The sequence below is a fragment of the Rhea pennata genome, chromosome 9 (genome assembly GCF_028389875.1).
Source record: "Rhea pennata isolate bPtePen1 chromosome 9, bPtePen1.pri, whole genome shotgun sequence".
In the NCBI taxonomy this organism is placed as follows: domain Eukaryota; kingdom Metazoa; phylum Chordata; class Aves; order Rheiformes; family Rheidae; genus Rhea; species Rhea pennata.
Genome location: NC_084671.1, coordinates 23,966,057 through 23,979,424, shown reverse-complemented (window position 1 = coordinate 23,979,424; position 13,368 = coordinate 23,966,057). Strand labels below are relative to the sequence as shown.

General features: G+C 43.1%; 2 protein-coding genes and 1 long non-coding RNA gene across 3 annotated transcripts; 2 read left to right on the top strand and 1 right to left on the bottom strand.

Moving 5' to 3' along the window:
• Positions 1-226: 226 nt before the first annotated feature.
• On the top strand, positions 227-2,890 carry OTOS (otospiralin). The gene is made up of 3 exons (XM_062582840.1): positions 227-310; positions 619-645; positions 2,693-2,890. The coding sequence occupies exons 1-3, from the start codon at positions 259-261 to the stop codon at positions 2,875-2,877; spliced, it is 264 nt and encodes an 87-aa protein (XP_062438824.1). The 5' UTR covers positions 227-258; the 3' UTR covers positions 2,878-2,890.
• On the bottom strand, positions 1,780-3,733 carry LOC134144132 (uncharacterized). Its single transcript, XR_009959287.1, has 2 exons — positions 3,690-3,733; positions 1,780-3,342 (listed from the first exon to the last, which is right to left on the bottom strand). It is a non-coding gene; the product is annotated as an uncharacterized LOC134144132 (long non-coding RNA).
• An 82-nt stretch (positions 3,734-3,815) lies between these two features.
• Positions 3,816-5,799, top strand: COPS9 (COP9 signalosome subunit 9). The gene is made up of 3 exons (XM_062582839.1): positions 3,816-3,929; positions 4,044-4,116; positions 5,442-5,799. The coding sequence occupies exons 1-3, from the start codon at positions 3,867-3,869 to the stop codon at positions 5,477-5,479; spliced, it is 174 nt and encodes a 57-aa protein (XP_062438823.1). The 5' UTR covers positions 3,816-3,866; the 3' UTR covers positions 5,480-5,799.
• Positions 5,800-13,368: the final 7,569 nt, after the last annotated feature.

Sequence of the window (13,368 nt, the reverse complement as noted above, 5' to 3'; positions counted from 1 at the left end):
CTTTCTGGATTTATTCCGCCTAAAAATAAAATACAGTACACAGTTCATTAGCGTAGCTCTTCTAACATTTTATTTTGCATTTAAGAAACTGTAAGGAAATGTAATTGGATCTTGTTATGCCAAAGCTGTTAATTAGAATCTATTCTAGAATGGATTCTTCTAATAAATAAATAATATGCTTTGAATAAATACTGATCTTCTACAATAAATCTGTTATTTCAGCTTATTTGCCAGAAACAAATAGTAACTGACAAAAAGATGAAGTTTATTGGCTTATTTTTCTTCTGTATGCTGATGAACATGCCAACAGGTAAGACTACTGCTGTGTTAACTCGTTTGTTTTTTCAAGAAGCCAGAAATAATTTGTTACTAAATAGAAAAATAATTAGTATCAAATATTGCTTGTGTATTGAACAGTGTTTGGTTTACGCTAGTGAATGACTGCAAACAAGGAATTCTTTATTCAGCTGTTTCAAGAAACGAAAGGTTTGGCTACAAGTAGGGACCTACTTGTGCTTTAAAGAACTCGCCAGCTTCTAGCTATGCAGCAAACCTTTTGTAACCTGAAAATGCTTCTGGATGAGAAGTGGTACTGATGAGTTTTCCTTTTGTTTACAGATGCGCAGTCAATCCAGGATGACGATGGTAATTCTTAATGTTTTTTTCCTTTGTTTCACTAACAATTAGAGTCATTTGTAACTCCCAAACCTGATCCCTACCAGTGATTTTGGCAGGAAGGCTTACTAACCTCCGTGGGCTGAGATTCAGACTCTCAGTGTTCTCATCTAGTTCTGCTAGAGAAAGAGGAGAGGGAATTCTAAGAAATTTCTTTAGAAAATCACTTAAAAGCTAATGTATTAGTAGGCATAATGATAGAGCTAATGTATTTGCAATCTTAAAATGAAGAAACTTGCAGCAAATGTGATTCTTCAAAGGCAAATCCTCAAGGAGGTTAGGGTGAAGTCATTATCTGCTTTATGCAAGTGTCACTTCAAAAACCACTAGATTTCTAGCTGCACTGTCCTGAACCTTAATGCTAGATGTGTGTTTGCTTATTGGCCAGAAGTTCCACAACAAAAATGTTAAAAACTACAAGTTGCTGCAAATCCAACCAAAAAATATTGGAATAATTCCCTCAAAGTTGCACAGATGCAGCAGTGACAATGCAGTAACGTCCTATTGCTGGTGTGCATCTCCACATAAATGGCATGATAGCCAGTAGCATCCTGAGTACATAGATATAAATGTCAAGAGTATCGTAACAGATACGTAAAACAGAAATGTATGTAGAACAGCAGAGTAGAATCTTAATTTGATTACTTTCAAAAAAAACATTTTTCGTCTGCTCCATTGTCTTTCCTTATATCTCTAAACATCTGTTGAATATATCACTTGTGTTTTCACAAATACAAGACACAGAGGGCACTATTATATTTTTTGTACAGCAAATATTTCTTGTGGTTACTAAGTCACAGGTCAATCAAAAAATAAAACCTCCAGGTAGTATTCTGTTACTCATTATCATCATTTACAGTTTTTCTTTCATACTGGGTCAGTCAGCAGACTGCAAAGTGAATTTAAGGTCAGCTGATACAAACAGTGAATTCTGCTCTGCAGACAGCATTTGACTGGTTCATTTGATTTGTTATATGCCATCTGTGCTTGTGCACTGCAAATTTTACTTCTACGAAATTAAGGTCTGATAGGATTGTTGAAGGGTCTTAATTCCCACTAAGGACCTTGGTCCAAAGGGGAGTCTAATTAACGAAATGACTCCCATTTATTTAAATAGACTTTAATTTAAATCAGAATAATGGGATAAGTTTTGTAACAGACATTTATAACTATGGTTTCAGCCATTATTTACATTTTGAATATGCTTCTGTGCTTGGCGGGATCGGGACCCAGCTCTTGGTGTTTTTTGGAATTGTTTTGCTTTCCTTTTCCTACTGAATTTGAAATCTGATTTCAGAGTATCGCAGTTTGCCTCAGATATTCCTAGAATAGGCACGCATGTGCCAGTCTTCAAAGTGGCAATGTCCTTCATTTGCTGTCTGCTGAGAATAATCTGAAGTCCCAGGTGATGCAGGGCAGCGCAGACCTGAGCCCTGGGCAGCCCCAGCTGGCACCGCAGTTTGCCGGCTGCCTTTGCATTGAGACGGATGGGGAACAGCTCCCTGGCTCCGTGCTCTCCCTCTGCGGTCAGAGGGATGACCTGCCTGCAGGCAGCTGCAGAGCATTGATGATAACCTCTTCTTCTTGCCTCCTATTTTTGGTGGCAGAAGAAATATAGTAGAGGAGGAATGGTGGTGGTCGGCGGGAAGTGACTTTAAATTGCAATTGCTTCTTTTCAACAGTCAGGTGCCTTGCTGGAAATTGGGAAGCCTCAGGAATTACTCAATTGCTCCAGTTGCTGAGAGCCATATGTAAGGGTCTAGTGTCTCATTCATGTCACTGCTCTCTGCAGTGTCTGTCATTCCTGTTGCAGCTGGAGCAGAGGATAACAGCTCCATCAGAACAATTTTTTGAGAGGGGGCACTAAGGGCTGAAGCATGTAAAAGAGCACAGGCCTGAGGAAGTCACTAGCCTCCCAGTAAGTCTGAGATCCCTAAACCATGTTGGCTCCGAGGCCTGAGCTTTAACAGAAATGCTTTGTGTTTTATTAATCTGATTCTGCAATTTTTCATTGCAGATTTCTACCAGGAATCTGTAGCCATGCCATACTGGCCTTTCTCAGCCAATGACTTCTGGTCATATGTGGAGTATTTCCGGACCCTGGGAGCCTACAACAGGATCAATGAAATGGCCAAAACCTTCTTTGCTCAATTCCCTTTTGGAAGTCATTTTGGTTATAACGTCCCAAGCCATGAGCATTAATCACTTTGCTCATCTCTGCTGAAGCTGCTGCCGAGATTTTAAGGGAATCTGTGGCTGCCACTGAACCCACCTGCGCAGCCAGTTCAGATGCTTGCATTATTTTCAGTGCTCTTTAAATCCCGTGTTAAGTCTTATAAAGCAGAAAGTAGATATAACCACAGACAAAATTAGCTTTCTGTTTTTTGCTTTTGTGCAAAGCCAATAAACTCGATTTTTGATTTTTGTGAGTTTTTTGAGATCTTTAAATGCAGAGTGCTCTTGCAGACTTGCCTGAAGATGCCGAGCTCTGACCGTGTGCTGCCAGATCTCTTGCCTTTAGTGCCAGACCCTCTAAACGCAGGCTGCGCCCCGCCGCGCTCGGTTTGTCTGCTATTTCTGCTGCTGGCCCTGCCGCCACGACAGACCCCTCACCGGGGGGGGGTCGGCACGGCAACACCTCTGCCCGCTGCTCTTCCTGGGGCTCTTCTGTCAGCCCGCCCGCAGGTGGACAAAAAAAAAAAAAAAAAAAAAAATCAGAGGACGTTCCCTGTCTCCTGCTCGCGTGTTTCCCCCCTTCTCTTCCTCCCCCCGTCAGCAAGAGGGGGCAGCAGCCCTTCCTGCCCCGTCTCCAGCGGCTGCCAAGGGCGCGCCTGCCTCTCCCGCGCTGCGCGCCCACGGGGCTGCTGCCACGCGGCGACAGCCGTCCTCCGCTCCGAGCAGCCTCACGCCACACCAGCCACCGCCCAGCAGCGAGGGAGGCTTTCTGCCTCCTGAGCACTGCGGGCCGCGCTCCAGCGCCGCCGGGCAGCCCGCGCTGCCCCCGCCGCACCCACCCGCCAGCGGCCAAGATGGCCGCGGCCCGCCGGGGGTGAGGGGGGACACCATAGAGAGGAGGCCTCGCCCCGCGTGTAGAGCGGCCACGCAGCTGCTCGACGGCGCCGTAAAGCGGAAGCTGAGCGGCGGGCGGCCGGAAGCGGGGCCGTGGGGGCGAGGAGGAGGGTGGCTGCGCCATGAAGCCGGCCGTGGACGAGATGTTCCCGGAGGGCGCCGGGCCGTACGTGGACCTCGACGAGGTGCGGGCGCGAGCGGGGAGGGGAGCGGGGCCGGGGGGGCCGCGGGGCCGCGCCGTGCTGCGCTGCGCTGCGCTGCGCTGCGCTGCGGCGGGTCCTCAGCGGCTGCGTTTCCAGGCAGGGGGAAGCACGGGCCTGCTGATGGACCTCGCCGCCAACGAGAAAGCGGTGCACGCCGACTTCTTCAACGGTAAGGGCCGCCCGGCGCCGCGGTGCGCGCCGACTTCTTCAGCGGTGCGGGCCGCCCGGCGCCGCTCGTGGGCGCTGCTCGTACCGGGCCTCCCCGCGGCCCGGCCTGCGCGCGGGGGGAAGCGCTGCCCGCCTCGCCTCCCTCGCCTCTCCTCTCGGGGCCTGGCGAACGAGCTGTTCGTACGAGCAAAATCTGTTACGCGCACGATAGGGCTTTGCACTGGCTTCAGGTGTGGATGCTTTGTGGGTAAACGGGTATCTCGCAGGACGTGTGCATGTTTCCGTGCGTTTAAGGCCTAATGAAACTTTGGCTTTGCTATGTTTTCTGCAATTGAAAGTCAGCCCTGCTCACGCTCATGCATGCATACTCCTGTAGTTGTTCAGCTGGGTTCAGTTGTAGATGGAAGCAGCCATCCAGCCATGTAGGTCATCTTGTGTCTGGCCAATAAAAGCTTTAAAAAAGTACTCTTTCACAGCTCAAGGCTGAGTGTCTGACTGAGGTATGTTATTAAATATTTACTGTTGTGGTGATGATACCACAAATAGTGGTGTTCCTTCTGAGATTAAATAGCTTAGAATACAGGTGGAAAAACACAGCCAAAAAATTACACCAAAAATGCCTTTAGTTTTGATATAGTTTATACAATTGAGAGGCACCTCTCTTTTTGTAAGAGCCAGCATATTCAGGAACAAGTACTTTCTTGAAGTTTTGCTTTAAGGTTGGCAGATTATATCCCAATGCTTTTCCAGTTTGATGCTCTCTTAAATAAAATATTTTTTTAAGAAAGTGTTTTTTTAATAGTAAATCATAAATATGAAACCAGAAACTATCTATCTGTGAAGTTCATAAGCATGTACACAGAGATGCTATTAACTAAAGCCAAAATTCTGCAAAAGTGCGTGCATCTGAGACCTGTCCCATGCAGTTGGCACTTGTTTAGTTCTGGAGTCTAGGTTTCATGGCTAAACCATTCTGAATGTGATAGCTACTTAATGCATCTAGTTCAAACAAACAAACAAACAAAGTTTTTCAAGCTTTACTTTGCTTTCATGAATTTAATTCCAAAGCTTTTATGGTAGAAGCGAAGTAGCTTGTTTGTTTGATTTGGGGTACAGATTATGTACTTGGGTCTCTTCCCCTATCCTGATGGAACACTTCTGGTAACTGATGGTGCGGTAACTGTTACGTACTCAATTCACATTTTTTTCTGCCTTTAATCCCAATAAGGAAAAAAATGTACTTGAATAATATGTATATGGTGTGTATATATAAAGCAGTTTATATATTTTTAAGATTAATTTACCTTATTTTATTTTTCTGACTAGATTTTGAAGATCTCTTTGATGATGATGACATCCAGTGAACTTAGTCTTCCAGCTATGTGGTGCTGAGATGTGGAATTCTGCTCTAGGATCACCTATGGTGTCCATTATTTATTAAAATAATCAAAACAGAAAAACCACAGAGAGGAAAAAAAACATGTAAGCTTCTCGGTAATATGAAAAACAGATTGTTAAAGATAACTATAAAAGTAATTGTGGACTGCTACCTCTAGGAAGCTGTGTAAGGGGTTTTTTTTTTTTTTTGTTGTTTTTTTTGAGTTTGTTTCTTTTTAACTTTATTTGCTAATGTGCTCATTTAATAAAATCTTGACAAAATCTCCTTCTGGAGTGTACTGTGAAAGTAGTGGATATTGCTGTGTTCTGAACTTCGATACAAGATTGTTACTTTTATGAAATCATTCAGTGGTGCTTTTACATATTATACAAAGATACGTGGCAAGACATGTCGCTGCTTAGAAAAGTCTTATTCGTCCCACAGTATAGCATTATCTAGGACTAAGAACGTTGCTTTTTCTGAGTAGTGTCTTTGATTCATATATTTACCAACCCTGCTAAGAAGACTGTGTGTTTTCTCCAGTTTCAAGTCAGATATTCATTGAGTGTAGATACTCCAGCTCCACCTAGGAAGTACAAGAATAAACAGTAGTAATTTTGTCATGACTTTTTAAGGAGTAAAAAATGTTATGACCCTGGACAATGGAAATGCATTGGATTTAAACATCTAGTTTAATTCTTGAAATTGATTCTTTTCTTCATTCTGCAGAGTATGCGTTTTCAAATTCCTCTTTTAGACAGCAGGTAATGTAATTGTATTTGTATTCAGGTCTGCAGTGTCTATGAATCTTTGTATCAGATGAATTTTGTTTTGCATACTTTGACGCAGGTTTTCATTTGTAGAAGAAAAGCACGTGTTTGGTATTGCGCCCTTCAGTGACTAGTGACTTTCAGAATGAAAGGAACAAGGGAGTTCTTAATGTTTTGCTTCATACTCAAGAACTTTATCCTATTTTGTCTAAAGTTAGCGCTATATTCCATACCGTTCCATCAGAGAAATGACCCTTATGGCTGATCTTTCTTAGGATCTGTATTTAACGTCCAAGGTTGTCCTTTTTAAGTGGATAGTGTGCCAAAACGCAGTTAACTGTTTTAGCAGACTTAGCCCACTGAATTTATCCTTATTTGAGTAGAGTATATAAATTACTCAAATTCAGATAATTCTTAAATAATATAAGTCATCAGCAAGTTTAAGTAATTCTTAGATCCTCCTTTTCGATAAGAAAAACAGTTCAGTGTTAGCTTTAGCTGTTTATCTGAATTTTGCATCTGAATTTGAGGGAGGGAAAGGAATAGGGAAGTTTTCTTCCTTTCTTTCTTTTTTTCTTTTCTTTTCTTCTTCTTCTATTTCTTTTTTTTTTTTTTAACCTCCATTTCCTCTGTAGTTTGACTTCTCTTTAGGTTGTGCCCTTTCAAACTGTTGAACTTCACACTTTTTACCTGGATCGCTGGTAGCTCTCTGTACTAAACAATTTAAAAAATTAACAATGAAGCCCTTCCCTTCCAAAGCTTTTCATGTACTTTCTTTGCTTGTTCTTTTATTTAAAGCTATGTATCCCCTTAAAAAAAAAAAAAAAAAAAAAAACTTAAATGTAATAGTATGCTGACCTGTAGACTTAAAAATCCAAACATGACAAAACTAGTTTTACTGTGCTTTGTTTAGTAGAACTGTGTTGTTGCGCAGGAAGTTGTCTTAGTCTGTTCCTCTGGATTTCTTAATGTCTTGTTTCATCATTCAGATGACGCTAAAGCCACTTAGCGTGTGACATTACTGCGTGTCGCTCTGGAATACCGTTGCTGATGCAGTCGTCTTCATTTTGAGTGCGTGGTTGCTTGAAGAGTTGAACTTTCTGCGTCAAAGCCTATGCAAACATTTTCGTTGGGTGGTAACAGCTTCATTTGGACTGTTCCGGTTTTACACCTTGAAACTAGGTTTGGAGAAATGAGCCATTACCAGTGAATGGAGGCGGGAGCAGGCACCAAAGATGAAAAAGATTTTAATTATGAAACAAATGTTGCCTCTCTTTCTTTTATAGTTGCTTACTTTTGCTGATGCCCAATTTCTTCAAGATAGATACTGTTTTTGTTTTAGAACACTTCCTTGTCCTAGGTTAACATATATTTATACTTTTTTTCATTTGTATTTGTTAAACTGAGAAACCCAAGCTGTAAGTTTGCTCACAGTTGGCAGAGTGTATTGCATTATATCAGTCCATCCTGAATAGTCAATTTTCATACACGAACCATTTTTCATTTTATTCCATCATCTTCTTAGAGAAGTTGAAAACTTCAGCAAAGAACTGATTTGAAAGTGCTAATACTGGTTTTGCTTGATCAAAACATGGAACCTATCCTTATGAATCTGGATAGAATGCAAGTAATCCTTGTGGGTCCAGCACAATCTAAACTGAGGAGTTTTTGTTCCAAGTAGGTTTTTGTATCTATAACTCCCTGCTACTTTGTTCCCTCTGCCTCCAGAATCTGTCTGTCGTGCTAAAAACAGTGTAAGAAGTACTGCTGGCACTTAGGAAGTGGGATGTACGCTCTCTGTAGGGAAGGAAATTCTATACCATGTGTTAAAGTTCTAGAGTAGTAAAATCCCTTACGAAGAATGCTGCTGAATTTCATGAGCTGCTCTAGTGTGCACTGATACCACTGTAGAATACTGTGAATTCTAGTTAATTCTTTCACATCATTCCACAGATGCTGAGCTCACACTTACGGTCGTGTACCTTACTTCCCCTCCGTCAGCACGAAGTGAAGTGAGTGCGAACGTTCTTCAAAGTCAGAACAGCCTAATACCAAGGGTTGGCCGAGGCACTGGCTGTCAGTGAAACGCCGGGAGGCAAGCAGGGAAAGCACGTGCAGGGTATACTGTGAGCACCTCTACTGGCCCTTTGAGAAAAGTGTATTGTTTCGTGTTTCTAGCTCTCTTCGTACGCTAAAGCACTCTCCTTTGCAGTGAGAATGGGTGAGTGCAGTGTGTGTGTAAATAGTTTCCTTTTTCTAAAAAAGATTGTACATTTGTAAGAATTTTCATTAGGAAGTGTGATTTGTTTGGCCATTCCATTTTAACAGGACTCCAAGAAGTACCCAATGTAAAGAACAGAATGCCCTTGAGCATTGAATTGCTTCTCAGTTATCATTTGTCAAGTCTTTCAGTCTAATTAGCCTGCATGCAGTTAGCCTGTTGTCAGGAAATAATTACAAGGTGTCAGAATCTCCAATAAAAATTGATTTAAAGGGTATTTGTCTGCCTTAAGCGTTTCAGTTATTGCGCTTTTGTTGCTATGCTTTTAGTGATTGCCAACCCTTATCATATGTGTTTGAGTAAGAGAATGAATCTGACTTAACAGCATTCGACACACATGTAGTCTGGTGTTTGTTACTTCACAGGCTGCTGGGTGCTCAGTAAATCTATACTGAAAAGGTTTGTGGGGGTAGTGAGTTTAGTGTCATGAGTTGTGCCGCTGACTTCTGTGGGACAGCTTGCAGTGTGTGAAGCTGAGGGTCTGCATGAATCTTGGCAGGATGAAGCCCTAAGTGATAAAATACTTCAGAATGGGCACAGCTAGTTTTGCAGCACAGATGAGGAGAGAAATGGCTGTGAAACATCTTTTTTTTTTTTTTTTTTTGATAGTCTCACAAAACTGATTCTCCATTTGCGGGTGACTGGTAAGTGTTAAGAACGTGCAGTTCACCTTCAACTGAAAATAATCAAGTCATTGTGAGGGTTGTTTTAAAGAGAGTTATATGGTTAAAGGAAACTGGCTTTCCTCTGTGGATTGTATTTGTGTAGTGTTTTTCCTGAACTAGCTGCCAGACTATCAGGAGAACCTGAAGCTTAAGTGTTCTTCATGTGTTCTGAGAAGAACAGACAAGCTCAGACCTAGTGTGATACTGGGTTTTCCGAGTTGCTTTGTTTGGGGCTTTTTGTAGTTAACTTGTAGGGAAGGAAAAGGATTTCCTTTCAGTATTTTACTTGAATAACAGTAGTAAATATTTTTCTCAGTAAAGAAGGAATTGATTTAAGATGAGTAAGTTTAGTTCTTTGAACAGAGCCAGCTGGGAGGCTGGCAGTCATCTTCCTCTTCTAAATGCGCAGTTGTTCCACGTGTCAAAACAAGCTTCCTAGATGACAGTGTAGCACTGTTCTCTGCAAGCCCCCACCCTTTGCAGTGAAGAGGAATGTGACCCTAATGTCAAGGCCCTTCTGAAAAAGCACTAGCACAGCACAAGTTGAAGTCCTTGGCAGGAGGGATGGGTTTGAGGGAAAGGATGTGCTTCTATACTACTACTTCTAGCTTTTTTCCTCTCTTACCAGCTGCTTTTTTATTCTCTCAGATGTCTGTCTTTGCTAAGCAGTAGAGTCAGAACTGCAATACAAATTAGGGCTCTTAAGTTACTACAGGGATTTCAGAGCACAAGGAGAGCAAGATTGTGCCTTCTAAAGCTTCTTAAACCGGCAAATAGGAACTTCTTTTTGTGAATATTTTTTTCCTGTTTATGGAAGCTTCAGTTTGCATGTAGCAAGTTTTCGGTCACCTGTAGTTTTAGCGGTGGTCACCGTAGTTAATCTGCAGTTGTGGCATGCATGTATGAACCTTGTATAACTATGTGAGGGTTTTTTTGAGAGAAAAAGACCCTGGTTTGTATATCACTGTGAGTAAACAGTCATACAGTTCAGTGTTACGTACAGGTTGGGTGACTGCAGGTGAGGGACTGTGTCAAGAAAAGAAATGTATCAAAGCTTTGACCAAGCAGATAATGATGTACAAAGCGTTCCTGGTACAGAGAAGAGTTGCCTGCAGCAGTGTCTGGGGAGTCTCCCTGACCCAGCCAAAGATACTGCCGTGAGGGTGCTTGCCGGGGGGATCCAGGCCGCGGACACTGGCTGTCCTGTCCGAGAGCTTTCTCGTCAGTGTGCGCCTGATTCGCAAATCCCAACACAGCTTGTTTAGCAACATGCTGCTGTAGTCTTTCAGCTAGCATGTTCTGTCTGTGGGATCTGTCTCCTGCCCCTCTGTGCTGAGGGGCAAGGGATATCTGGCCTTGCCTTGAAACTTGCCCTCGAAACCTGGAAGGACTCTCCATGCACTCACCTTCAAGTTGATTACTTTTCCCCTCTGGGTGTTACGGATGACACTCCTAAGCTGACTATATGTGGTCTTTTACTGCTTTGCAATGGTTTCTGCATCGCTGTGGTACAGGTACTGTGGTGTGGGAATGCGTCTCTGTTCTCATGACGACAGATTCGCCTTTGCCTTACAGTTTAACAACATATGGTGCACATTTAAAATAGCGTCTCTGAACAATGGCTTTTCAAGGAAGCGGAGAAAGTTTTGCTGGCCTAAGAACAGATGTGTGTTGGTTCATAGCCCCTTTTCTTTCCCATTCCTGATTCTATAAGGGGATTTAGAGATAGGCTTTTTCTTCCCTTTTCTAGAGATAGGCTTTTCTAGAGATAGGCCCCTTTTCTTCCCTCCCCGGTGCCCTTTTATGGCTGTATGGGAAGGATCCCACGGAATTCTTTTGGGGAGGGAATTGTCTGGTATACCACACAGAGGAAATGCCAAGTGGTGGGTTGGTGGTGTTTAATGTTTCCTTTTCATTTGGGATAAACCTTTTTTCCTTCCCACTGGAATGGTGGAAGATTTAAAAAGCTGATCCTGCAGTCCTGTCATATGTGTAAGAAAATTGCACAGCAGTCCTGAAAAAGCAACTGCGTTACGTAGAACTGGTATCCTGGCGTGAGCCTAAGGATGAACTGATGATGAGATCTGCTGACTTACAGTCTCAGCAGTTATCAGACTGAAAAATCTTTTCGTCATGTACCTACATCTAACACAAACACATGCCATAAAAATGTGGCAGTCTTGCTCCTGATCGGGGTGCACTGAGGATTGATTTCCTCCTAAGTATTCAAAGAGTAAACTTAAGTTTGACGGCATGAAAGTGCAATGATTGATTAGGTTAATGTAAGACTTTATTCTAGTTGCTGTGTCTTCTGCCATGCCTAAGTGCCTCTAGTAAGTTTACGTTTGGCAAGTAAGTACGATGCAGTCTTAGAAAAAAAACATTTATGTCTCTTGTAGCTGTTCACGGTTCCGTGAACGGTTACATGTGCCGTGCCTGTTTGTATTCCTAGTAATTACTGGCATAAGTGATTACACGGGGTTGAGGCACAATTATGATCAGCTTATAATTATGTCTGAAGGGGGCATGGATGTTTTCACAGATGGTTTCCCTGCTGGAATGAGAGACTCCTAGCCAGACTCTCCTTTTTCATGCCAGCTGTAAACATGTTACTTCTCACTGGCTGCTAGCGCGGCAACTTTTATTAGTGTTCTTGCAAGAATTTTCTAATCCTGCTCCTTCCCTCTGTGGTCCGTAGGGTCATGCTGTTCATGGACTTGCAGTACAGTGCTGGTTCCAAGCAGCAAGGCAGAGAGGAAAGGGTCAAACAGAAACATTATGATCAAAGGATCTGAGTGCGCTTTTTATAACCTGCCCTCTTTACAACTGACATATAAGATGTCATTCTTGGTGTCTTAGTCATATTATTTGTGATCTAATAGGAGCTGCTGGCAGCATTTACACCAAGAACAGTCTGGTTTGTGTTCCTGTAGCAATACATTAATTTCCAAGACAAAACCTGCTGTTTAAATCTGCTACAGCTAGAACGGCAAAATAGTGAGACCTAATTTTGTGCTTTTCATCTATTGTAGGAGTTTGTAGTTTTTTGTTTTGTTTTGTTTTTTGTAAGAAAATGTTGTCAGGGAGCAGATGGTTCTTTCCATATGCTAATGTCATTCTCAGCTGTTTTGTTATGTTTTAATCAGCTTTTCAAAGCACTACAATCCAGAGGAGTCAGCCTGTGCTGGGGATGACAGTACTTGTTTTGGCCAGGTTTGACACCATACAGGATTATAGAGGGTGAGTATAAGTACACAGTGCCTTAGTAATGGAAAAGATTGACTTCATTTAAAAACAAAACAAAGAAAAACCCACAACCCAGAGCTCTTTGACCGTAACGTCATTATCCTCCCAAATCCCATGGGCAGCTCTCCCCCAAGTGCAGCATGGGGCCGGGGGCAGCTCCCTGTCCCTGCTGCTGTCAGCCCGGCTGAGTGCCCACAAGAGCTGCCTCTGCACCCAGCGTCCCACGGGCCCCTCCTGGCCCTGCACCAGGAGGTGGTAGCGGCGGGGCTAAGGGCAGCTGTAGGGCTTGACTCCAGCTGCAGTGGAGCAGAGGTGTTTCTGCACCTGCCCTGCTCAGTGCAGGCTGTGGCTGGGTTTGCCCTGCTTGATGGGGTGAGCCCCTGGCGGGAGAGCTGGGACGGGGTGGCTGCCCCTTCTGGAGGCGCAGAGGGGCTTTCGGGCACGTCAGTTTGGTGCTGGTTTCCGAGATGCCTGGAGGGGTGACAAGGGGTGGCACAGCCTGCATGGCACATCCCTGTCACGCAGCAGAGAGCAAGCAGTTGTTTCTGGGGGTGTGGGTGGAACACACATCTCTGCTAACATGCCAAAGGGCAAGTATTCTGGTGAAATCATATCTGTGTATTTACAGCTTTAACAATGTGGAAAAGTCAATATAAAAAACACCAGTACTTTTTATGTCTTTCGCTTACACCTTAGATCTGAAGTGTTTCATCTTGACTGTATTTAGTGTTTTCTTTCTTGATAAAACATACAGTTAACATAGCAACTCTACTATTCTCTCTTTAAATGGAACTGGAAGGTCCATACTCGTTCAGGATTTTAGCCTGCAACTTAAACCTTGAGGTTTAATTCTGTCAAATGCTTTGGAAAATGTCCTGTAAAGATGGATCTGTGCTTCAAGAAGGAATCTGAG

Excerpts from the sequence above, each read along its gene's own strand:
- OTOS (XM_062582840.1), top strand. The coding sequence starts at position 259 with ATGAAGTTTATTGGCTTATTTTTCTTCTGTATGCTGATGAACATGCCA. Across the intron at positions 311-618 it reads GCTGATGAACATGCCAACAG|ATGCGCAGTCAATCCAGGAT; the intron begins GTAAGACTACTG and ends TTTTGTTTACAG. Across the intron at positions 646-2,692 it reads GTCAATCCAGGATGACGATG|ATTTCTACCAGGAATCTGTA; the intron begins GTAATTCTTAAT and ends TTTTCATTGCAG.
- COPS9 (XM_062582839.1), top strand. The coding sequence starts at position 3,867 with ATGAAGCCGGCCGTGGACGAGATGTTCCCGGAGGGCGCCGGGCCGTAC. Across the intron at positions 3,930-4,043 it reads CGTACGTGGACCTCGACGAG|GCAGGGGGAAGCACGGGCCT; the intron begins GTGCGGGCGCGA and ends CTGCGTTTCCAG. Across the intron at positions 4,117-5,441 it reads GCACGCCGACTTCTTCAACG|ATTTTGAAGATCTCTTTGAT; the intron begins GTAAGGGCCGCC and ends TTTTCTGACTAG.